The 21,974-nt window shown below is 57.9% G+C and overlaps 8 protein-coding genes across 8 annotated transcripts; 4 read left to right on the top strand and 4 right to left on the bottom strand.

Moving 5' to 3' along the window:
- Positions 1–797: 797 nt before the first annotated feature.
- On the bottom strand, positions 798–1,308 carry CcaverHIS019_0604150 (uncharacterized protein; the record flags this gene model as incomplete). Its single annotated transcript, XM_060602870.1, has 3 exons — positions 798–836; positions 882–979; positions 1,167–1,308. 3 exons carry the CDS (start codon positions 1,306–1,308, stop codon positions 798–800), a joined length of 279 nt encoding a protein of 92 aa, XP_060459221.1.
- A 744-nt stretch (positions 1,309–2,052) lies between these two features.
- Positions 2,053–2,618, bottom strand: CcaverHIS019_0604140 (uncharacterized protein; the record flags this gene model as incomplete). Its single annotated transcript, XM_060602869.1, has 3 exons — positions 2,053–2,091; positions 2,146–2,243; positions 2,459–2,618. The coding sequence occupies 3 exons, from the start codon at positions 2,616–2,618 to the stop codon at positions 2,053–2,055; spliced, it is 297 nt and encodes a 98-aa protein (XP_060459220.1).
- Positions 2,619–3,589: 971 nt separating this feature from the next.
- Positions 3,590–5,765, top strand: CcaverHIS019_0604130 (uncharacterized protein; the record flags this gene model as incomplete). Its single annotated transcript, XM_060602868.1, has 3 exons — positions 3,590–3,878; positions 3,946–5,174; positions 5,211–5,765. The coding sequence occupies 3 exons, from the start codon at positions 3,590–3,592 to the stop codon at positions 5,763–5,765; spliced, it is 2,073 nt and encodes a 690-aa protein (XP_060459219.1).
- A 446-nt stretch (positions 5,766–6,211) lies between these two features.
- On the top strand, positions 6,212–8,133 carry GLO3 (uncharacterized protein; the record flags this gene model as incomplete). The annotated part of the gene is made up of 4 exons (XM_060602867.1): positions 6,212–6,277; positions 6,505–6,623; positions 6,805–8,020; positions 8,098–8,133. The coding sequence occupies 4 exons, from the start codon at positions 6,212–6,214 to the stop codon at positions 8,131–8,133; spliced, it is 1,437 nt and encodes a 478-aa protein (XP_060459218.1).
- Positions 8,134–9,325: 1,192 nt separating this feature from the next.
- Positions 9,326–12,626, bottom strand: CcaverHIS019_0604110 (uncharacterized protein; the record flags this gene model as incomplete). The annotated part of the gene is made up of 10 exons (XM_060602865.1): positions 9,326–9,418; positions 9,449–10,341; positions 10,377–10,683; positions 10,717–10,816; positions 10,850–11,084; positions 11,117–12,101; positions 12,133–12,228; positions 12,260–12,393; positions 12,425–12,544; positions 12,581–12,626. 10 exons carry the CDS (start codon positions 12,624–12,626, stop codon positions 9,326–9,328), a joined length of 3,009 nt encoding a protein of 1,002 aa, XP_060459217.1.
- Positions 12,627–12,911: 285 nt separating this feature from the next.
- Positions 12,912–14,033, bottom strand: CcaverHIS019_0604100 (uncharacterized protein; the record flags this gene model as incomplete). The annotated part of the gene is made up of 1 exon (XM_060602864.1): positions 12,912–14,033. The coding sequence occupies one exon, from the start codon at positions 14,031–14,033 to the stop codon at positions 12,912–12,914; it is 1,122 nt and encodes a 373-aa protein (XP_060459216.1).
- A 2,147-nt stretch (positions 14,034–16,180) lies between these two features.
- Positions 16,181–20,932, top strand: EST2 (uncharacterized protein; the record flags this gene model as incomplete). Its single annotated transcript, XM_060602863.1, has 25 exons — positions 16,181–16,349; positions 16,400–16,436; positions 16,471–16,510; positions 16,542–16,729; positions 16,761–16,899; positions 17,252–17,509; positions 17,573–17,685; positions 17,721–17,906; positions 17,941–18,035; positions 18,069–18,283; positions 18,370–18,432; positions 18,465–18,549; positions 18,585–18,787; positions 18,827–18,958; positions 18,993–19,100; positions 19,136–19,335; positions 19,369–19,465; positions 19,504–19,609; positions 19,652–19,932; positions 19,967–20,143; positions 20,182–20,278; positions 20,313–20,382; positions 20,421–20,442; positions 20,484–20,728; positions 20,767–20,932. 25 exons carry the CDS (start codon positions 16,181–16,183, stop codon positions 20,930–20,932), a joined length of 3,492 nt encoding a protein of 1,163 aa, XP_060459215.1.
- A 405-nt stretch (positions 20,933–21,337) lies between these two features.
- Positions 21,338–21,840, top strand: CcaverHIS019_0604080 (uncharacterized protein; the record flags this gene model as incomplete). Its single annotated transcript, XM_060602862.1, has 2 exons — positions 21,338–21,394; positions 21,436–21,840. 2 exons carry the CDS (start codon positions 21,338–21,340, stop codon positions 21,838–21,840), a joined length of 462 nt encoding a protein of 153 aa, XP_060459214.1.
- Between the last annotated feature and the right edge of the window lie 134 nt (positions 21,841–21,974).

Below are 21,974 nucleotides of genomic sequence, written 5' to 3'. Positions count from 1 at the left end.
ATTGAGGAGCAACTTGGAGAGCAAGAGTGGCAAGTATCTACTCTTGCGTAGAAGCCAAACTGACACTCAAGGGATCAAAGGCTGATCCAGTGATAGGTTTCCCTCCCCCATCTACCATGCCCAGGTGTTGCACTCCCGTGCACGGGCGTTGAGATTGGCGTCAGTGGCATACGGCTCGTCCTCTACCTCAAACCAACACCTCCCGCCAGCACAACTCTCGGTCACATCTCCACACTTTACCGCTTGTCCTGGATGGGAACGTCGCGGGGGGTTGCCTGGGGCTTCAGCCTTTACTTTGTCTGAGTAGAACGGCCTTGATAAATCATCGACAGTCAGTAGTAGGCGTAGTCAACTGTAACTCGTCAGTAAAGGTCAGTGTATCTATCATGTATTCCAGTGTGGGTATCCCACACTGCTTCCAATCCTTATTACTTGCCGTCTATTCCTCAGTCATTATTACATATTCCATATTCCTATTCAATAGTCCATATTCCTTAATGGATTAGATGAACGGGCGTATTCATTACAAAAACAACTCCACATCTAGAGATTCCGTTTCCTTGTCCTATATCTCGCTGCCGCAGCTGCCTACGATCGCAGCTGCCTACGATTCCAACACCGCATGTGCTGTACATACAATATCCTCAGTGGCTGTTACTTCACCTCGCACTCCGTCTCCATCAACTTCCTTTCTGTCGTGAGCTCACGGACCTCATCCCAAGACCTGATTACTCTTCAATCCATTTCATTCATTCGCTAGGCACACGGCCTTACGACGGCTACATCGTTCACACAATCTACTGCTTGTCCTGGATGGGGACGTCGCGGCCGGTAGCCTGTTGTTAGCTTCGTCTTCGTCTTTGGTCCATGGTCCGACTCACCGACTTGAAGGCCGAGCGGACGCCGTCCGAGATCTTCTCGTTCGTCTGGGCGTTCTGCGCGTGGCCCATTTTACCCAATACGGTGTTCACTCCCTTATCTTTACGATTGTTAGCAGCGTTCTCGACGTGGTTGTGATCTAGCGGTGGTGGGGGATGAGTGACGGGGGTCGGAACGGTGGAGGGGAGTTGGGTGGAGGTGCTGTTGGTGGACGTCTACACGAGCAGAATATTGTGCACAGCTACGTGACGGACATGACCGGAATCCAAACGGAGGCCGAGACTCACCAAGAGCGTCCTGCTGGCCAGTAGCCTGGCCGGCCTGGCCGGCAGCGGCGGCAGCGTTGGGGTCAGCAGCCTGCTGGGGCTGCTGGCCCTGCTGGCCACCAGCACCACCAAGAGCACCCTGAGCCTGCTTGAGGAAGTCCATGTTGTTGTTGTGGGAGGTTTGAGGTTGAGTGTGGAGAGAGAGAGAGAGAGAGAGAGAGATAGAGAGAGAGAGAGGGAAGAGAAGCAGTGGCTCGATCAGTCATTTGAACCAAATGATGACGGGGCATCCGGGCATCTAGTGACGCGACAGGCAGCACCCTCGATCGCCGGTTGTCAAGGTCAAAGGTCAAGGCCTCAGATCTGGCATACTGGTCCCACAAGCGGCAAGCTTGGGTAACTCATTGAGCCTGTCGTGTCTCAGCTCCCAGGCGTGATGGAGGGTAGGCGGATGTGAAACCCGATGGAGGTGCTAGATCACCATGACGTAGTCAACTTGTCATGTCGTCACGACACGTTTACTGTACCTTGTACCCAGGGCGATAAGATAGCATGCGAGAGATCGAGCTAGATGTTCTGATATGGGCTGATATTTGTCGGCCAAGCACGATCTGAGTGATGGTTGGCACCTATTGCTGGAGCTACGCAATCCCGAAGATTGTGCTATTCCCGGCTGCCTCAATGTCCCGCTTGTATGTATTGTCCATTTCAAGATCCCAGCAGTCCAGCTCCCACACTCGAGCTGTCAGATCCTTTTATACTAAGCACCTGCTTCCCTACCAGCTCCCTCGCGATTTCTCGAGGCCCGGTTTCGTAAGCTGTCAAACGCTGTCAGTCACGTTCCGACAGTGCGGCTATGCTGGATTCTCAATGTACCCTAGAATTGCTGCATATCCACACCACGGCACTACTGCTGGTCCTTGATAGGGATGTCCTTGCCGGTGGCCTGCAGTTAGCCTTTACTCCCTCCGCCCATGTCCCCTCTCTTACACGAACTTACCGACTTGTACGCCGAGCGGACACCGTCCGAGATCTTCTCGGTGACGGCAACGGACTGCTTGTGGCCGAGTTTGCCGAGAAGCATGTCCACTCCCTTATCTTAACGCGCGTCAGAACGGTCCGCAGTGTTGTGGTAGGATGTAGGGAAGGAGGGAGGCTGGAGCCCTCGAGGGGTGATGTGATGAAGGAATGGTTGGAGGTACGCTGTGAGAGAGAAGTGGATGGGTGGATTCGGCAGCCTCCGCTGCCGAAGAAGAGAACGCAGAGCAGTACCCCGACGGGCGGTTGGAAGGAAGGAAGAAAGGAGAACTCACCAAGAGCGTCCTGCTGGCCGGTGGCCTGGCCGGGCTGGCCAGCCATGCCGGGCTGGGCGACGCCGCCCTGGAGCGGAACACCGCCCTGCTGCATGGGGGCCTGCTGCTGCTGCTGGCCCTGCTGGCCCATGAAGCCCTGCGCCTGCTTGAGGAAGTCCATGTTGATTAGAGATTAGGTGAAGTACTCAGGTGAGAGTTTGACGAACAAGTGAGAGATAGATGAAGAGTCTACGTGACAAGGCACACCGATCGGCGGCTGGTTACTGGCCACTGGCGGGCCTTGCTTTGAGAAATGGGCATACGCTACGTGGCACTTGTGAGATATTATGGGATGTCCTGGGGATTATTAGCATATTACAATGACTTGAAACGACTGATGAATGGTATAATAGAACACACCCTAGGGACGTAACGGGCGCCGATCAATTCGTTTCAGGTTTGTCCTTATGCACGCCCGTAGAGTTAGTTCTTTGTTTAGGCCAGCACTTTGCCTTACTCGGCGAGTACCGACTTTTGCCAAGAGGTGAGGCACTTGACAACATACCGGTCCGGTTTAGGCGGATTCGTCGGCCCGGTTTTACATAATCCTGGCGAGGTCCTCCAGTTGGCCACATCGCGCCTTGCCGATGGCATCTTCTCCCACGGTCGCCTCAGTGGCTGAGGTGCTTGTGGCGGCGGCTGTCCGGCCTCTGGCATCTATCTGCATTTTGCGCGAGGTCGCGCCATATCGTCATGGGACATACTACATCTGTCACTAGTTGTCACCGAGATGCATTCAATCCGAGTCAGTATAGCCGTTTGAGGGGGGAAGTGAATGTCAAGCAACGAGGGCAGGTTGAAAGGGTCATTTGGTTCCGTGAGAGTGAGAATGAAGGGAGCATTGTGTGTGTCAGCTTGTTAACTTGTCCGATTGTCAAGACTAGAGACTAAAGACCAAAGACCGCGTTGTGCCCGCCTCCCCACTTCTACCTTCTCGAATACTCCCAGCGCCACCCAAACCATCAACCAACTCAAACGAACGTGATCCTCTCATACCTCCCCTCTCCTTCGATTCTTGTCATCCACTCTCCTTAGTGCTTGTGGTGAATCGCCCCATCCAGGCGACACCACAGCCATATCCACTTTCCCATCATGCACCGCCGCTGGCCCGCCCCGGCCTGTCCCCCCTCGCCTCCCTCAGGCCATTCCCATCCTCGCCGCCGCGATGAGGCGCCCGGACCAGCCAGCATAGCCCCTGCGCACGCACACCCTCATTCTCTCCCCCATCCGCCCACCGCCGCACCCGTCAATATCCCCGCGCAGGCCTTGTCGCCCCCGACACCCGCACCTAGCCCCACACCGACGGAGCGATGGGCGTATGCGGCACTCGCTCCGCGTCGCGACGAGGATGTCGAAGAACCTGAAGGTGCGGACAAGCGGCGTGAGTATCCATTCAACTTCCTCTTCCATTTCCGCCCCCCGCCAAGTTCCCTCACGCTGACACACAGTCTCATCGGCACTGATGATGCGGTTCCGTAGCCTGCCCCAGGCTGAGCGCTTTGCGTTCCTCTCATCGCTCGTAAACGAGCTGCAGCTCAACGAGGCTTTGGCTGTCTCGAGCAAGATATCCCCACGCCTCAAGCGTGACTTCCTCACCGACCTACCCATTGAACTCGCTCTCCACTGTGTCAGCTTCATCGATGACCCGCGCACCCTCGTACGCTCCATGCGCGTGTGTAGGTACTGGCACGATCTGTTGCAGGACGAGCGCTTATGGCGCGACATGCACACTCGCCAGCTGTTCAGGCCCCAGTTGTCAACGTCGTATACGCCTGCGGCGCCGCCAAGTGTGGCGTATGCCACTACGACCCAAAGCAGCGTCCCGAAGCCCCAGGCCAGCGTCAGCAAACCTCCGGGCAGCCGCAACTCGGCGTGGGGCAAGCGATCACTCGGCAAGCGCTCAGCACCGCCCGTGCGCTCGTACCGCGAAAAGTTCCGTGATGCGTACCTCACCGAGAACAACTGGCTCAGCGGAGGACGTCTTCTGACGATGCACTCGTCGATGGGCGACTCGGTCGTCACTTCCCTGGTCGTCAACGATGAGTATATTGTTATTGGGATGGCCAACTCGAAGATCCACGTCTTCGACGCCGCCACCGGCCACTACGTCCAGTCGCTGTTAGGACACGAACTTGGTGTCTGGGCGCTCGTTTTAGTGTCGCCTCACGCGCGTAGCCGTACCGCCGTCCCGCCCCGGAGGCAGGAGAATGTGCGCCGCGCCTCATTCACGGGGACGCGCGGGTCGGCCGAGTTTGCCTCAGACACCCTCCCTGTGTACCGCTCGACGTCGTCGAACGGGAACGAACGCTCGCCGAGCAACAGCCGTGTAACGAAGCGCCTCAACTCGAGTGACGTATGTGGCGCCGCTGCCAGCTGGGGCGGCATCAAGCGCACTCTCGTCGTCTCAGGTGGCTGTGACCGCGAGGTTCGCGTCTGGGACATTGTCACGGGCGAGCCGGTCTGGACGCTCCAGGGCCACTCGTCGACCATCCGCTGCCTCAAGGTTCTCGACGGCAGGCCAATCGCCATCTCGGGCTCGCGAGACTACACGCTGCGTGTGTGGGACATTGACCGTGGGCGCATGCTGCGCGTACTTGAGGGACACGATCAGAGTGTCCGATGCCTCGAGGTCGCAGGCAACCAGGTAGTCAGCGGCAGCTATGACTACACGTGTCGAGTGAGCTATTTCTGTTCGCATGTAAGCTAACCGCAGCTCTGGGACATTGACACCGGCGAATGCCTGCAGGTGTTCGAAGGCCACTACCATCAGATCTACGCCGTCGCGTTCGACGGCGAGCGCGTCGTGTCTGGCTCATTGGACTCGACAGTGCGCGTATGGGACGCTGGCAGCGGCGAGTGTCTGGCGATTCTGCAGGGCCACACCTCGCTCGTGGGCCAGCTGCAGCTCAGTGGCGACCGGCTCATCACTGGCGGCTCGGACGGGCGTGTGATCGTCTTTGACCTGAACGACTACTCGTGCGTGCACCGCCTGTGTGCGCACGACAACTCGGTCACCTGCCTCCAGTTCGATGACCGCTTCATTGTCAGCGGCGGCAACGACGGGCGCGTCAAGTTGTGGGACATCCACACGGGCACGTTTATCCGCGAGCTCACGAGCCAGTGCGACGCTGTGTGGCGCGTCTGTTTCCGTGACGACAAGTGCGCCATCTTGTGCCAACGTAACGGCCGCACTGTACTAGAAGTTATCGGCTTTAGACCACAGGACGAGAGCGTGCGCCCATCCTACTCTCGCACACCAGACTGGTGAACACTCATGCTTTGCACTACATTCGTTAGACCATACCCACATCTCACTCCCCATCTGTGCATTCCGTGCACTGTCTTGGCCGTTGTACCACCGCCACACCTCTGCGCATGTCATTTGTTGTCTCATGTAGCGAGCATTCCGAGCAGTAGGAGTGAGCAGCGGAGCTACCTAATTACCAGAGCTCAAAACAGTGGCGCGTGTATGAGATGCAGGGTCAGCACGTGACGGGAGAAAATGTTGAGATTAATGGAAAAGATATTCCCAGGTGGAGGTTGAGGGGTCTTGGGTGCACCACCGCGTCGCGCTGGCGGCCAGACACCATAGATAGATTGGGCGCATGGTGACGTCCGACTACAGACTACCAACGTCGACCACCACTTTATCTTTCATCTCTCCCCGTCGCCTGTCCATTGCATCGAACTCACCACAAGAGAAACTAGACGCACATGGACCTCACCAAGAAGCAGACCGTCGCGGTTTTCAAGCATCTCAAGGCGCAGAACGCCAACAAGGTGCGTCCTATATGCTCGCGATTGTTTGGGGATCGCAGTGCCGCTCTTCCTGCTGCCCTGCGTGTATGGCTAAAGCTGGCTACCAAATTGTGCTAGCTCCCCGTGCATTAAATTCATCGCTGTGCACCGCTGCTCCAGTAGCGCGCACCGACCCTCAATGGCGGAGCACCACCGGCCTGCTTGGCCCTCCTTTCGCCGCTCGCGCAACTCACGATTACTCACACCAGACCTGCTTCGACTGCCTTGCCAAGAACCCAACATGGACTTCGGTCACGTTCGGCATCTACCTCTGCCTCGACTGCTCGAGTGTGCACCGTAACCTCGGTGTCCACATATCGTTTGTCCGGTGAGTGCTCTTCGAATGCTGCAACTAGCCTGGGGCTAGATGAGATCGGCAACGGGTGCGACGCGTGCCCCACTCAGAGCTGTCGGGCCTCTGACCTCATCTTCCTCCCTTATCGGCTCCCACTCGCCCTCGCAATACTCGCTGGCGTGCTTCCTGTACTCGCAACCGTCGCTCACACCAGCTCGACCAACCTCGACTCGTGGCAGCTACAGCAGCTCCGCACGCTCAAGGTCGGCGGCAACCAGTCGCTCGCCGAATTCTTCACGAAGCACGGCGGATCTAGTCTTCTTCCCCCCGGAAACAGCGATGCGCGTTCACGATACACTTCGCGCCAGGCGTTGCTGTACAAGGAGGAGCTAGCGCGTCGCGTCGCCGAGGACGCACGGCAGTACCCCGACGGCATCCACATTGAGGGGCTCGACTTGACACCAATGCAGACTGCGGCGTCGACGCCCGCGACTGATACCAACAATGATTTCTTTGACAACTGGGACAAGGCTGTACCGACGCCCTCGCCGCGGCCCAGCAAGCCTGCCTCCCCTGCCCCTCCCCCCATGATCGGCCGCACTCCCTCCCCCGCGACCACCTCTGCACCTGTCTCGACTGGCTCACGCACCGTCAGCTCGGCGTCACTGCGTGCGAACCCTTCTGGACGCACGATCGGAGCGAACCGCACCGGCGGGGCCAAGGCAATGAAGCTTGGCGGGGCCAAGCTGGGTGCGTCTAAGCTCGGCGCCAAGAAGGCGGGTGCGACGATCAACTTTGAGGAGGCGGAGCGCAAAGTGCGTGAGGAGGAGGAGCGCGTCAAGCGGCTCGGGTATGATAAAAAGAAAGAGGAGGAAGAAGCTGCTGCGCTTAAGGCGCGCGAGGAGGAGGAGCGGCGCAAGAACCAGGCGGCTGGCATCAGCTCGTCGCGCACTGGGACGCCGCTCAGCAGTACACGCATGGCCAAGGACGAGAAACCAGTGCCCGTCAAGCTTGGTTTTGGGCAGGTGGCGTCTACGGCCGCGGCCCCAACGAAGAGCAGCACGTCTCGTGCCGTGTTTGAGGAGGAGGACACGAACCACAGCGCTCGCGACCGCTTCGGGACCCAGAAGGGCATCTCGAGCGACATGTACTTTGGGCGCGGGACGTACGACGCAGCCGCATCGAGCGAGGCGCAGAGCCGCCTCCAGCAGTTCCAGGGCGCTACGGCCATTAGCTCGAACGCGTACTTTGGCAGACCCGAGGAAGACGAGGAGGACGAGTATGCGGGCGGCGGCGATGGTATGCTTGGCCTCGAGGGTAACGAGACGCTACAGGGGCTCGAGCGCAACGTGCGCGACATTGCGGGCCGCGTCATGGCGGACCCGAGCGTGCAGCAGCTCGGGGACCAGATCCGCGCTGGTGCTTTGAGGGTGAGTTGCTCAGACCAGCGCACTTTGCGCAAGGAGGCTTATACGCGGGAAAAGAATGTGAATGGCGCTGACGATAGCTCTCGGACTTCCTTGGGTCCCTCGAGTCGCGGTAATGAGGTGCCCGTTGCACTCTAGTTGCACCATAGTTGTTGGCTCGGCCATTAGAACAGTAGGCTCCGATGCACGTCTTCGTATATGTTGCATTACAAGTGGAGTAGGCCAACGAGGGAGGTGTTGGGAGGGCGACGCTGTTGCTGCACTAGACACTATGCCACGCACTCTACATCTCTGCTCCAATCGTCCAGCAATTGTAGCGTTTATGCATGCATGCTGGAGGGTGCGTGCCTACCAGCCAGCCAGCTCTGGAGACTTTTGGTGGACGCTTCCGCCACGTGGAAGCCGCCACACTGCGGGATTAAGAGTTGCCCCGGATCCTTCCGCCCGTCCGCCCCAGCCAGTCAGTCCGCACCCCGGCCGCTCCTCACCCGCCCTAGCCCCCTTGCGTCCTTGCCCAGGCCTTACACTCGAGCTCGCTGTCAACCGCCTCTTGCTCACCACCTCCCACCCCCACACATATCCGCAAAAATGTCTACCTGGCGCCAGTTCATGACGTACGTCTCTACCACTACCTTTGGAATGATGCTGACGTCTTTTCTCTGCGCGTTTGCGCTACGACTCGTCCTAACTCCATCTCCTCCCTCTCACATCGCCTTACCCACCACACCCAATTCGATCCTCGCACCAATTGTGTCGGCAGCTGGAACAAGTACACCCAGATCGCGTCGCGCGCGGTCCGCACCGCGCTGCAGGAGAGCGAGCGTGTTGCCGCCGAGAAGCGTGCTACCGTCGGCGCGTGAGTTGATATTCCCAAAGAGAGCCGAGGGGACGTGTTGGAGCGAGTGGAATCGGAAGCGGGCACTTGGCGACAGGACGGGGAGCGGGCGGCAGAGCAGCACCACACTCGCTGTCCTAGCTCTTCGTATCTCGCTCTGCTCCAACCTCATCTTCCTCCGCCGTCCCTCACACTCTCGTGTCATCACCTCTCTGCCTTGCCCCACATTTGACATTGCTAACACGCAGCAAGTACCAGAAGTGGGAGAACGGCCAGCCTTCCGAGGCCGAGTTCATCCAGCCCCAGCCTAACAAGGACGCCTAAACAGTGGTAGACAAATGCATCGGATCGCAATTGCCGCGACGGCAATGACAAGCGGGGAGTAGGGAATCGCGGAATTGCGCGTGCTCGTGCTCGCTCGCTCGCTCGCTCGCTCAAGCGTTACCAACAATTACAGCTGCACATCATACATATCACTGTCGGCCCTCTCTATGCTGCTGCGCCGGTGCGTCCAAGCTCAGTCCAGAGATGGTTGTCCGCCGCTCTGGCCGGTGGAAGTACGTCGACTGGTGTCAGCGCGAAACGACCAAACTCACAGGACTGGCAGGATCGTCAGGTTCCGGTGCCGAGTCGTCGCCGTCGTCGCCGTCGTCGTCCCATACATGCTCGTCCGGGAACGCCATGACACCCGAGCTCCAGTCAAAGCTCATGCGTCCTGGTGAGCGCGAGGGTGTCGGGATCGTGGGCGACCCAGTGGCGGGCGATGGATCACGCCACGGATTAACGTTCCAGCTCGTACTGGATTCGCCCTCCAGCACGCGGGGTGGCTCGTCCATGACCCTGACGGGCGAGTCGGCAGGAGCGTCAGTGTAGCTGTTCTTGTTGCGCTTGAATCCCTTTGCTACCTTACGGCGCAAGGAGAGGACAACGCCACGCCGTTCCGCCACCCCGTCTCCGAATTCTCGGTGACGTGCTGGTGTAGGCAACCACGGGCGCGGGAGGCGCCCATTCAGCGCCGGCGATGCGTACCGCCGACGTCCGGTGTTGAGGACGCCATCGTAGAACATGTTCATTGGGGGCTGCGAGTAGTCTGTTCGCGAGTCTGCGGGGGCGACGTATAGCGTATCGTCGTTGACCGCGTACCGCCGCAGGTTGAGGTGCTGTTGCGAGCGCGGCGCTTCTGGGATACCTGCGACGTCGCCAGCGCCCTCGCCGTTCTGCACCTCGCAGATGTTGCTGAGGGCCGTGTAGTCACTCAAAGGGGTGAAGTCTCGGTTCATGACATAGCCCCACCACGAGGTGTATACGAGCAGCGCGACCATGAAGAGCACGGCTGTCGGCTTCTTGCGTAGCGAAAACAGGCCTGTGACGAAAACCTGGAAGAGAAGGAGGCCCCAGATCATACGCCGGAAGGTGATGCCCCATGCTGTGCCGCCTGCCTCGAACGGCTTGAAGTAAACAAACAGCAGCTTGTACTTGTATACAAAGTCTGCCGTCAGCTCCAACATGAAGCGTTCAACTCACAGGCCATGCCAAAGTACACGGCGGCAAACATGACAACGAGCGGCGACTCGACACTGTACACCATGGCGATGGTGAAGATGAGCAGCGGCGGAGACATGACCCAGCCGTAGTTGATCTCGGGTGGGGCGTTTGCCTCGGCAAAGTCGCGCGGCGTCCTGGCGAACATGCGTGAGAAGACCAGACTGCAGAGCGGCCCGAGGTTGAGGAACTGCAGTGGCATCATGGCCATTCCTTGCAGGCAGACGTACGAGACCATAAAGTTGCGGGCGTTGGAGGATCGCAGCGACTCGGCAAGCTTTCTAGGGATCTGGGGTCAGCTCTTCATAAATTCGGAGCTCACTTCTGAGGGGTTATTTCCCAAGTCCAGCTCGAACCACTTCAGCCATGTCGACGCCACCAGGAAGATGAGGAGCACTGAGAGGACAAGGAAAAGGTAGTATCTGGGGTCAGGCCAGTCATCAGATGAAACGCACTTGCGCAGGAGCGAAAACTCGACGGCACTCCGCGAGCGGAAGCCTTGCATGTACGAGAGCCATTCGAGGAGGAATGGGATGAGGCTGTTGAAAGTCGCGACGAGGATCGACGGCAATGTAGTCTGGATAAACGCCTTGAGCCGTTCATCGTTGTTCATCAGATTCCACAGCCACGGAGCGCGTTTCTTGATCAGCTTGTCCGAGAGCAGCGACGCGAATGCGGCGTTGGTGGGCACTGCTGTCAACAACGCCTCTCGTGTCACTCACGCGTCAGAAACAACAGCACCATCGTCATAATGCCCATAATCACTATGTCGCGAATCGACGCCGAACGGCGAGTCATATTCACATGCTTCCAGATGATATCCCGCGGTTCGGGAGCCAGGTTGGTCACAATCTGTGAGTGCTCGCGGTAGGTCACGACCTGTGCCGCGCACTGCGTGTCCTTAACGTCGTCAAAGGTCACGAACGCGACGTGCGTCGCTGGGAACTCTCCAGTCTTGCGAAGGTGCCGCACCTCCTCATCCGCAGCCTCAAATTTCTTCTCCCAGTAACTGATGGCGTCGACCTTGGCGCCGAACCAGTGAGGCCGAAGCTTCGGGCGTGGCTTTGCGGTGTGGATGTCGCTGAACTCGCGGCGCAACACTTCGGGATCCAGCTCTGTGCTGCCGTACGTGGTACTGACGTCGCCTGTGCTCTGTACGAGTGGGGTAGTATCAGTCTCGTCTTCTGGACTCCTTTGACGGGGCGCTCCGCCATTGACGTTGCGCATTGCCTTGCTGTAAATGTCGGGGGTATATCCCTCTGCCTTGGCTGGGTTGCCGAGCCAGTCAACCCAGGCGCGCTCGAGGTTGCGGAGCGCGCAGGTCCGCATGTCGAGCGCCACACGGATTGGGTGTACGTGACGCCCGATGCTAACGGACTCAACTCTCCATCCGCAGCCCTCGAAGAACTCTGCGAGCTGGCGATCGCCACGAAGGTAGTGCGGCACCTGCGTGACAATTACTGTACGAGAGCTGACCGAATGGATAAGACCGAGGTTGAAGGCCTGGCGCGCGTTGACAAAGTAATGGTAGTTGCGGTGGAGGAACCAAAGCGTGAGCCCCGTGAAGATGTACACAAAGGTGATGTACACTGTTGTCGGGGGCCTGGGGTCCTTGAGGATTTCCTCGAACGAGCGCTTCATATTCGTGCCGTTGAGGACAGGCCATGCGTTGCTGAAGCCCATCGCATCCACAGGATCTTCAACGCCCTGGAATTAGTCGGGCCTGGGACAAGCTCACATCAGGCTCGAGGATTAGGGTCGCGACGACCTCGAAGAAGGACAGTAAGGAGAAGAGGCCAAAGAGACAGAAACACATGAAGAAGAAGCTCAGGAGCTGAGGTCAGCTCATCCACAGCACGACGTACGACCGAGGCATCGAGGCCGACTGTTTGGAGCACGACGTAGTCGCTTGTGCGCAATGTTGGAATGATCCAGCCAAATAGGCGTCGCCAGCCGCGCTGCTGCACGTCCGGGACGTGCGCGGCGGCAGGCGAGAAGTCTAGAGTCAGCGCACACGCAGCGACACCCACCCTGTAGTTTGGTGCGGGGCATATAGACGAGCTGCCATCTTGTGCGGAGGAAGCTGAAGACGAGGAAGGACGTGAGGCCTACTCCCAGCGACAGCATGAGCTGCGTCTGGAGCCATGGCCCTGGGCGTCAGTTGGTGGGGGGGATAGCGTGCGCACCAGAGTAATCGCCTGCCTTCTCATCGCCCCGTCCTTCTGTAAACATGGCGAGCGGAAGCGTAGCGAGGGGTGAGATGCAATGTAACGATGTGAGATGTGGATGTCGGTGATCGTAAGGTGGGGTCTACGACTTGTTCACCGACCGACATCATCGGTGCCTGAGAATGACTGGGTGGCGACTAATTGTGGTGACACGACCCGCTTCTCTATAATACGATATATTCACAACACTCGCGTGTCCATAAGTGCATAAACCCTACAGAGACCAGCTCTGTACAACAAAAGATAGGACTACGAAGGAAGGATGAATCAAAAGATGGGACCGAGATTATCAGGCCTTGGGGCCGACGTTCTCGCTGAACCACTTGGCCGTCTCCTGGTCGTTGTTGTTCGAGACATAGTTGCCACGGGGCTCGTATTCGCAGACAAGGATGAGCGAGTTGCCGAACTGGGGCTCAAAGATGGTGCCAGGAGCGCAGGCCTTCCAGGCGCAGCCGATCTGGGTGGTACCCTTCCAGACGGCCTGGGTAAAGTGGCCGGTTTCAGCGCTGTAACCGGGCTTGTCAAAGTTGTACGCGTTCGCCTCGTTGGCCCACATCTGGAACTCGGCAGCCAGGTCGTAATCGGAGCCAGTACCGCCAGCAAGGTTCTCACCAGTGGAAGCGCCCGAGTGCTCGAAGACACACTTGTCTGCGTGGCCAGCGGCGTAGTCGGCAAGACCCTGGTTCCAGGTCACCGGCCCGGCCGAGTACTGCCTACGCAGGTTGTTGTGGAGGTCCAAGAGGGTCTGCTGGTAGGCATCGGGGCCAGTCTGGGCGGGGTCGGTAACAGAGGGCTGGGTAAAGGCGGCGTCGGGGGCGGTGCCAGTGGGCGAAGGCGCGGGCTCTGAAGCCGAGGGAGTGGCTTCCGAGGGCGAAGGAGCGGCTTCCGAGGGCGAAGGAGCGGCTTCAGAAGGCGTAGGCGCAGCCTCGGAAGGTGAGGGCGCCTCTTCAGAGAGCGAAGGAGCCCCCTCGGACGGCGTGGGCGCAACTTGAGAAGGCGAGGGCGTGGCGGCCTCTGCCTCCGAGCCAGGGGCAGACTCGGGAGTCTCTTCCGACTTGGGCGACTCGGTGGGGGAAGGATCGGTGGCCGGGGAAGAAGGCGTGGCCTCGGCCGACGACGAGGGCTCGGCAGGAGTGGTCGCGGGGGTCTCGGCGGGCTGCTCGGGGGTCTGAGCGGGGGTCTCAACTGGCTTGGAGGGCTGGACGGCCGAGTCGCTGCCGGCGCTCGAAGGGGGCTGCTCCTCCTGGCCGTGCTCGGGCTGGATGTTGAGCTGGTTGTTTCCGGTACCACTCTGGTGAGGACTGGGAACGGAGGGGGTGTGCTTGGCCTTGCACTGGCGGCGGGGGTGAGAGCGGGCGGCGGCCGGGGCGGCAAGGGCCGTGAGGAGGGTGAAGAGAGCGAGAACTCGCATGTCGTATAGTCGGTGACGTTGTTGGTTAAACGAGTGTGAGGTGTTGCGGAACTATCAAAGTCCTAACAAGTGGAGATGGAGATGGGGTAATGGAGTGAAGGAGATGAAGAGGAAGAAGAGTAAGATCAAGTAGCGCCTGGCTGACTTTGACTGTGTGATGAACGAGGAGAAGAGGAGAGGTCCAAGATGCGAGTCCAAGCGTCATCTGCAAGGACCTCTGTTTGATTAGTTTGGATTTCATTCAGTCAATCTAAAGATCTAAAGACTTGGTATAGTCTGTTTGATTTAGATTGAGGTGGAACAACGAGTGAATAGGATCATATCGTCACACAGTTTGTTATCCTATCCAACAGGATGGATTCAGGGTTACAAGAACAAGATTAACCCATTCTACGCGAAACAATTCAGGAAACTCTCTCCTGATTCCCTGTAAGCTCCTCCCAACCCCTTGACTTGACCCCTTTCTGCCTTTGGAAGAGGTTACCCACACGAGGTATTCAGGGTGAAAAGGTACAAGGTCTCAGAGGTACGACCCCACTTTTGATGCATGTCTTCCGAGGATCCGAGACACCAACCGCGTTTCCACTTTGGTGGCGCTTCTCATCACCCTACTTAGTCTCCCCCCCACTTGTCACATCTTGGCAATCTTGTCCACATGAACCTGGAAATGGCAGGCGCATAGGGTGCTGGATTACATACTAGTGACTTATGCCGAGTATGATATTTCTCACAGGCATAAAAGTGCGTGGAGCTAGCAGGACAAAGATGGCTTTGGTGCGCCAAGACAAGCACAGGGCAAGTAGCGTCAGCGCTGTGCACTTGGAAGCGCTTTGTCAACTGGTCACCTGGGTTCAACGCGAGAACGAGTTCGGTTCCATCGGTCACAGGGTAGGCTGATGTTTGGAAGCGCAAGCTCTGATTTCGCGTCACACACGCGCGTACGCGCGGGGCAGGACTGTTCCCCTGTTACCCTGTCCCTACCCCACAACCAGTGGTTACAGTGGTACAGTGATGGAAACTCCCTTCTCCCTTAACCAAGTTACGCACGCGCCCTTGATCGCAGCTGGACAGTGACGTGGGTTGGACGCGTCACTCAATGTCCCGATTCCGATTGTGGTATGTAGTGTGTGGGAGGCATCATGTGGGATGAAGCGTCAACTCGAGACCGGTTAAACTGGGGTGATCCATGCTCCACAGTCAAAAGTGGGCCAACAGGCCAGAATGGCCAGAATATGGCTCCTGCGAATGATTCTAAACGACTTGGCCCCCCTTTAGTGATATAGTGATACAGAGCATTGGGCACGCTCAACCGGCCATGTTCCCATGTGTTCCAATATCGGGTCAGTTCATGTCATCGCATTCACTGTTTCAACCCAACCTTTCCTTATGACGAGTACCGTGCCATGGTGAGCACCGTGCCATGGTGATATATAATGGCCGAACGACTCACGGTATGCTCGCTCGCACATCTTTATGCTTCACAGAGTACTCATACTCGAGGGAGACGAGTTCCATCATGGGGACACACCCTTACGTGGAAACACCGCACAGATAATTCAACAGTGCAAGCGAGCCTCGGGAGGGGCGCTGCGACGCCGAGGTGGGACGAGTCTGCTTGCTGTTTGAGTTCAAGGCGACGCCGAGTACTCCAACATCCGCCTTGAAAACCACAAGTCCGTCTATGAACAGGGTCGTAGACGAGCATCACCGGGGTTCAGGTCTTCGGCGACCCAACGATCTTTCGATCGCGATCTCGGATCTCTAGACCGTGTGGCCGTGAGTAGCAGAATAGGAGAGACCAGCGGGTCACAGCCAAAAAATCCATCAAGTTAAGCTTCCATGATGCTTTGTGGACAAACACATGGGCGCTGATACCATTGTTATGGTTCCACCAGCCAGACGATAACAATACCACCGAGTGAGCCTACACTAATCTCAGAGGGGCGTAGTGAAGAGAAGCACGAGTCGTGTCAATCTCTCCCGTTTTTGGTAGCTTCTCACCGCCCTGCCGCTCCCTCTGCCTCACTTCTCGTCGTCAACTCCTCACATGCAGCAACATACTGCTCCATTACCTTGACACAGCGGGCGTGTTGCCAACCATGTGGCCACCCAGCAGCTACGCACCTCGCGACTTAAGTACCACAGCCATGGAGAGCGGGGGCACTACTCTCGCCGCGCCCACTCTCTCCACGCCCACCATCACCAGCGAACCCCTCGCCAAAGCCATTGACACAAGTGCCCTGGCTGAGAGAGCCATGGCGCCGCCTCCCACCTATGTGACCTACCAGGCATCATTCGAGCCGTTCACGACCGACCGTGAGCCAACTCTTCCTCTTCCTCGAACCCCCCAAGTTGTCTAATGCTAGAGTACATGTTTCCCGAACAAGACTCGTGGAGCCTTACGTAGGTGGCTTCTGTGCAGCTACAGTAACAGCAGCGACCTTGAGAGATTTCAGGTCGATAATCTCGTCTTCGAGGTGCGTCCATCAATGCTTGACTAACGGGTAGGACATCAAGATCTCCGAGAGCATGTACTCCCCTTCTCTGGTAACGCTTACACCTTACCCAGGCTCAACCACACCCACATACCGAGCAGTCAACGGTGGTGGTTCTCCGAGTTCCTTCCTCGCGTCGTCTATGTGCGTCTCCTCCGTCCGTGCTAACCAACCGCAGGAGTGGTGTTTCTGGTTTGACCGGTGGGTAGGTGCGGTAACGATCTCACCCCAGATCCGTGACGAGTGAGGAAGTCGATGCCCGCATGAGCAACCTCATGACCGCCATGCTGTACCAGTTTCACTACCACATTCTCGATACCGTCAGTGGCGTGCGCTTCAGCGTCATGGACCTGCTCCAGAGCGTGCGCGCTGTGAGGGACATAAGTTGAAATCAGTGGGTGCGCTGATGGTAGCGGCTGCACCCTCACTCGCGAGGTATCCGGTGGGACGACGAGTGGCCTTGAAACCTTTTGGCGAAATCAAGAACACGCCGGAGAGTCTGAGGAAATATTAGGAAATGTGAGGAAAATGTCAGAAGCCGGAACCAAACAATAGTATTAGCCTCACCTTGTAACTCATAGAGCGACCCCAGGCACGTTGTGACCTCCACCTTGGTGTTCCTCTAACTCTCTTCTCTACTCTCCTCATCTCTTTCCTACTTCTAACAACCCAAACTACATCAGCATGGGGGATTTGGGAAGCGAGGGGACGCTGCGGCACAAGACCTTGTCCATCTACTACCCCGTCCTGATGACCCTCGGCACCCACCTCACCGCCGTTCCTTCCTTAGTCTATAACTCTGACCCAACAGAGTACCGTGACCTTCTCTCCACCACCATCTGCGCGCCCAATGCGCAGGCAGGTACAGCAACCCCGATTAGCCCAGTTCAAAGGACGCAACAGGAGGCAATTGACCGCCTCGTACAGGAGCTCGTCAACGCGCGCGGGCCCCGCGGCGACGCGCTCGTCTGGGGCACAAAGGTATCTCCCCTCGCGTTCTTTCGCCTCCGCTTTGGTGGCTTTGATGCAGCAAGCTGACACCAGCCATGGAGCATGAGCTCGCACCTGAACGTCTCCAGGCCCGGCGTTGAGGCAGCGTGTGCGCAGACGCCAGCGTCGGTGCTACGCGGTCGGCCATGGCATATTCTCCGCTCCCGGTGAGCTATCAAAAGTCTCTGGCAGCTGACATCAGACTTGGGGACGCAGGGTTTCACCACCTCTTCCTCTCCACCAGTCTTTTCCTTCCTCTCGGCAATAACTGTTACATGCAGTTGAACGGGGCACCACTCAGCGAGATGAAGGAGCTGGGAAAGAAGCGGCCGGCAGAAGGAGGCGAGGCTGACGCGAAACGCGTGCGTCCTAACCCCAAGAAGGCGTCGTAAGCTGGAAAGTCGACGTATTGTTCACAGTAGACCAGCTAGTGTCACACTGTGCCGACAGCGCATCTTCTACGGGCGCCCGCAGCTCAACTCGCGAGGCAAGATTGCCCACGGACTCCCGCGGGATCGTGAGCTCACAAAGCTGTTGCAACTTATCACAGACATCCTCAACAGGCTACGGCCCAAGGCGCTGCCGTCGGATGAAGAATGCGAGGCACTGCTGTGCGTCATTTTCGATTCCAAGGCGCCAGGCGGATCAGGCGCGCGAGGAAGCCTGGCGCGGCGGGCTACCATGGTCGGCGCGATGCGTGAGATTCTCGCGCGCCAATCCCGCATTGCGCACGGAGCGATCCTGTCCAGGTGTCTCGATCGCACGGTATGTCTGGGGTGATGGGTGTGCTGACGAGCAGAATGACGTTAGACTGGTACAGTTGGCATCTTGTCGTCCTCTAACTGTCTCAGACAGCACTAGGTCTCGATGGAGACAGTACTCCTCCAGAGCTGGCTCCGGTGCCACATACACAAGTGAGCCAGGTAAGGGTCTGAGCTGATCTCAGGTATGCAGGTATCTGGATGCGGTGCTGCGCTCTGCATTCCCTGCCAAGTTTGTCGGCGCCCATAACTTTGGAGTCATCCTGAAGAGTATGTCTGGGGCTGTAGATGACCTAACCCACTAGACATGCGGAGGCTTGTGACGTTGAACCAGAACGAGCTCATCACCGTCCACTCCCTCATGCAGGGCGTGCGTGTGAACGAGCTCGAGTGGCTGTGCGTCAAGCAGCAGTCTCGAGTACCCGCAAGTGAAGCCTCGAAGCGACGTGAGCTGGCCACGCAGTTCATACACTGGCTCTTCAACAATTACCTTATCCCCTTGCTCAAGGTCCGCCGCTGATGAATCTACTGTCTACTGACGATGCAGTCAACATTCTATGCCACCGAGACGCCGACTACAGGTTACGGTACTGTTTATTTCCACCATGCAGCTTGGGCCAACGCGAGCGTCCCTCACCTCAACATGCTTGTCGCAACGGTTCTGGAAGAGCTTGGGCCGGTATGTGCTACCGGATCCCCAACTGACATGATAGACGGAGACCGAGGAAGCACTCACTGGCCAACTGGGTGCTGCGTCAGTGCGCTTCATCCCTAAGCCGAATGGGCGTTTCCGGCCGATCGTCAACCTTGGCAAGCGTGTCGTACGCCTCCAAGTCTGATCGCGCTGACTGTGAAGACAAGCCTCGGCACGCGCATTGGAACGGGTGCGAGTACACTACCGTCTGCGAACGAGGTGCTCAAGAACGTCCAGCACATCTTGGCCTTTGAGATGCATCGACAGCGCGACGACCTTGGTGGTGTTCTCTTCGGGACAAACGAGATCTTCCCTCTTCTTCAGAGCCTCAAGAAGGAGCTCATGGACGAACGCGGGCAATTGTAAGCAGCTGTGACGGCAGGCACTGACAGCAGGCCTCGGCTCTACTTTGCCAAGATGGACATGCAGTCGGCATTCGACACAGTCAAGCAGGGCAAGCTGCTCGAGGTTATGGAGTATATTCTCGAAAAGGTGCGTTCTGGTGAACGCCCACCCAGCGCTGACAGAAGAACCACGAATACGCCCTCGCCTTGCACTGCATCCTCCTTCCACCTGCCAGCAAGGTATCTCAGGGAATCCCCCGCAAGCTGTTCAAGACGCGAGCCGCCGCCACACGTGAGCTTCTTGTTCCTCACTGTGCGCTCGCTGATCTTGCAGAGGCCGCTCAGTCCCAGTACGGCCACCAAGCCAAAGAGATGGCAGAGACCATGCGCAACGCCGTCGTTGCTGACCTGCTGCGCCCGCGTGAGGTGACTCGCACCGAGTGCATGGATTTGCTCCGCTCTCATGTCGGGAACAACATCTGGCAGTACGGCAACAAGCTGTACCGGCAGAAGGTTGGTATTCCACAAGGCTCATGCCTCAGCAGCCTGCTCTGCAGCTTCTTCTACTCGTGGCTCGCAGGCGACTATCTTGGATGGACGCGGCGCCGAGGGACAGTGAGATCTAGCCCGAGGAGTAGGCTAACCGTAGCGACTGCTCCGGTACATCGACGACTTCCTTCTTGTCACTGACGACTACTACCTTGCGCGTCGATTTGTTACCACCATGTCCTGCGGGTTTCCTGAATACGGCGCACACATTTCGCCGTCGAAAACGGTGCTGTCGTTCGAGCTAGCTCACAATGGGCAAGCTCTGCCTGTTATCTCGGTACGGGACGATAGCCGAACATGTGAGCCTGCTCGCAGTTGAGCAAGCTTACTCCAGATCTACCGTTCTGTGGCTTCCTGATTGACACGAAGACCCTCGACTTCTCTATTGACCCGGACCGCATGCTATCAGCACGTCAGTTCCGCTACATCGAGATAACTGACTTTAGCGATCAGGCAGTCGTTTGCCCTGCGCAAAGTGCGCGAGCCTGGCGCCTCCTTCGTAGGCTGGCTCAACCGGTAGGTCTCTGGAAGCGACGCCATATTCTGACCCGCAGACAGTTGCAGAACCGCAATCAAGTGGCCTACGTGAAGCCTCCTACGCCCTCAGCTGACGACAGGTCGATACGCATCACAACTCTCTCCAGACGGTCTATCTGAACGTCTTTATCAACTTCGCCCTCACGGCCATGAAGATCCCCCACTACTTTACCGGCAGCCTTGACGCCAGGCGCGCAGCCCTGGTATTTGGGTGGCTGGTGATGGCAGGCGAGTACACGTATACAGCGGGACGGGCACGTGTACAGCACGCTGCTCGCAAGGACAGTGCCGAGCACTACGCGATCCGCCGACATGCGTTCATGTTGTGAGTCAGGATGGCTTGCAACAGAGAGTTGACAGCAGCATGGCCCTAAGCGCATATCGTCTCGTCCTCGTTCGCAAGGCGTCACGCTTCCACCGTGTCGTCGACCTTCTTGTGCGCGAGCTCGAGGGGAAGTACCGCGCCGAAGCAGACCTGGATGTGGCCGCAGTGCGGGGATGGGCGATTGTCAAGAACGCCAAGTTCTAATGCCGGTCCGCCACGGAGACGCCAGTGGCCACGTCGGGCTCCATTGCTGATCTTCAATCCTAAGGAGCATTTGCTCCCGCTATTCGATCTGCGCCCAGTCTACGTTTAAGAGGCATAATGGTGCCTGGCTGGTTGCTGTGCGAAAGCATCTACAAGCGTTTCAACACGTCGAGCACAGTCACTATGCTCTGACGCATCGCCACCGCACGGGTTTCCATTGCTTTGCGGTTGGATCCGCGTGTCCTGTGTCTATAAAACTCCACTGTCTCCCTTGACGCTCCCCCCGGTTCCCTCATTCTTCGCGCTCCCATACCACCACCCACCCTTGCACTCTACTCTCCGTCACGCCGCGCCTTCATTATGTGTCCACCGACGTTGATCATGATATCCGCGCCCCAACTCGCCATGTCCTATCCCCAATTAATGTCCCGGCATACACGACATTGCCCGATCTCATACGCCGTGCGTCCTTCCTAAGCCTGAGTCTCGTGAATTAACAACAGATCGTCCAAGGAGCCGCAGAGGAGGCGTTTGGCCTCCCCAACCCAGTCTTCCATCTCCAGTCCGAATGGACGCGTGACTATCCAGTTACCCGACAGGAGCTCGACCCAGATATGGACAAGGCCGCGTGGGATGCGGTGAAGGTGAAGCTCGTGGCCGGGGACGGGTTGGTCGTGTGGTACCACGGCGTCGAGTGGCCAGGGCCGTTGCAGCTGAGCTGGATGCGCACGCAGGAGCGGATGAAACGAGCGGGTCGGCGGGCGAGACAAGGAGTCGCAGATTGGGCAGCGTGTGTGTGGAGCCTTGTTGTGTTGTTTTGGCTCTGGCTCGTGGGGTTGCTGGGGCGGAGGAGGGATCGGATAGAGTACGAGCCCATGGATAAGGTTGAGCAGGGTTGGGCGAAGTAGGTTGTACTTAGGTAGATGCTATAGATAGATGTAAACGGCCGCAGGCGGTCGAGCATGCATATAAAGCGTGGGCCCAATCGCTCGCTTGCTAGATCGGACTCGGTGCAGTTGGCAAGCGACTCTTGACCATCTAT

The sequence above is a fragment of the Cutaneotrichosporon cavernicola genome (assembly GCF_030864355.1).
Source record: "Cutaneotrichosporon cavernicola HIS019 DNA, chromosome: 6".
NCBI lineage: Eukaryota > Fungi > Basidiomycota > Tremellomycetes > Trichosporonales > Trichosporonaceae > Cutaneotrichosporon > Cutaneotrichosporon cavernicola.
Note: the sequence above shows the minus strand (reverse complement) of the source record. Positions and strands in the feature narration are given on the sequence as shown.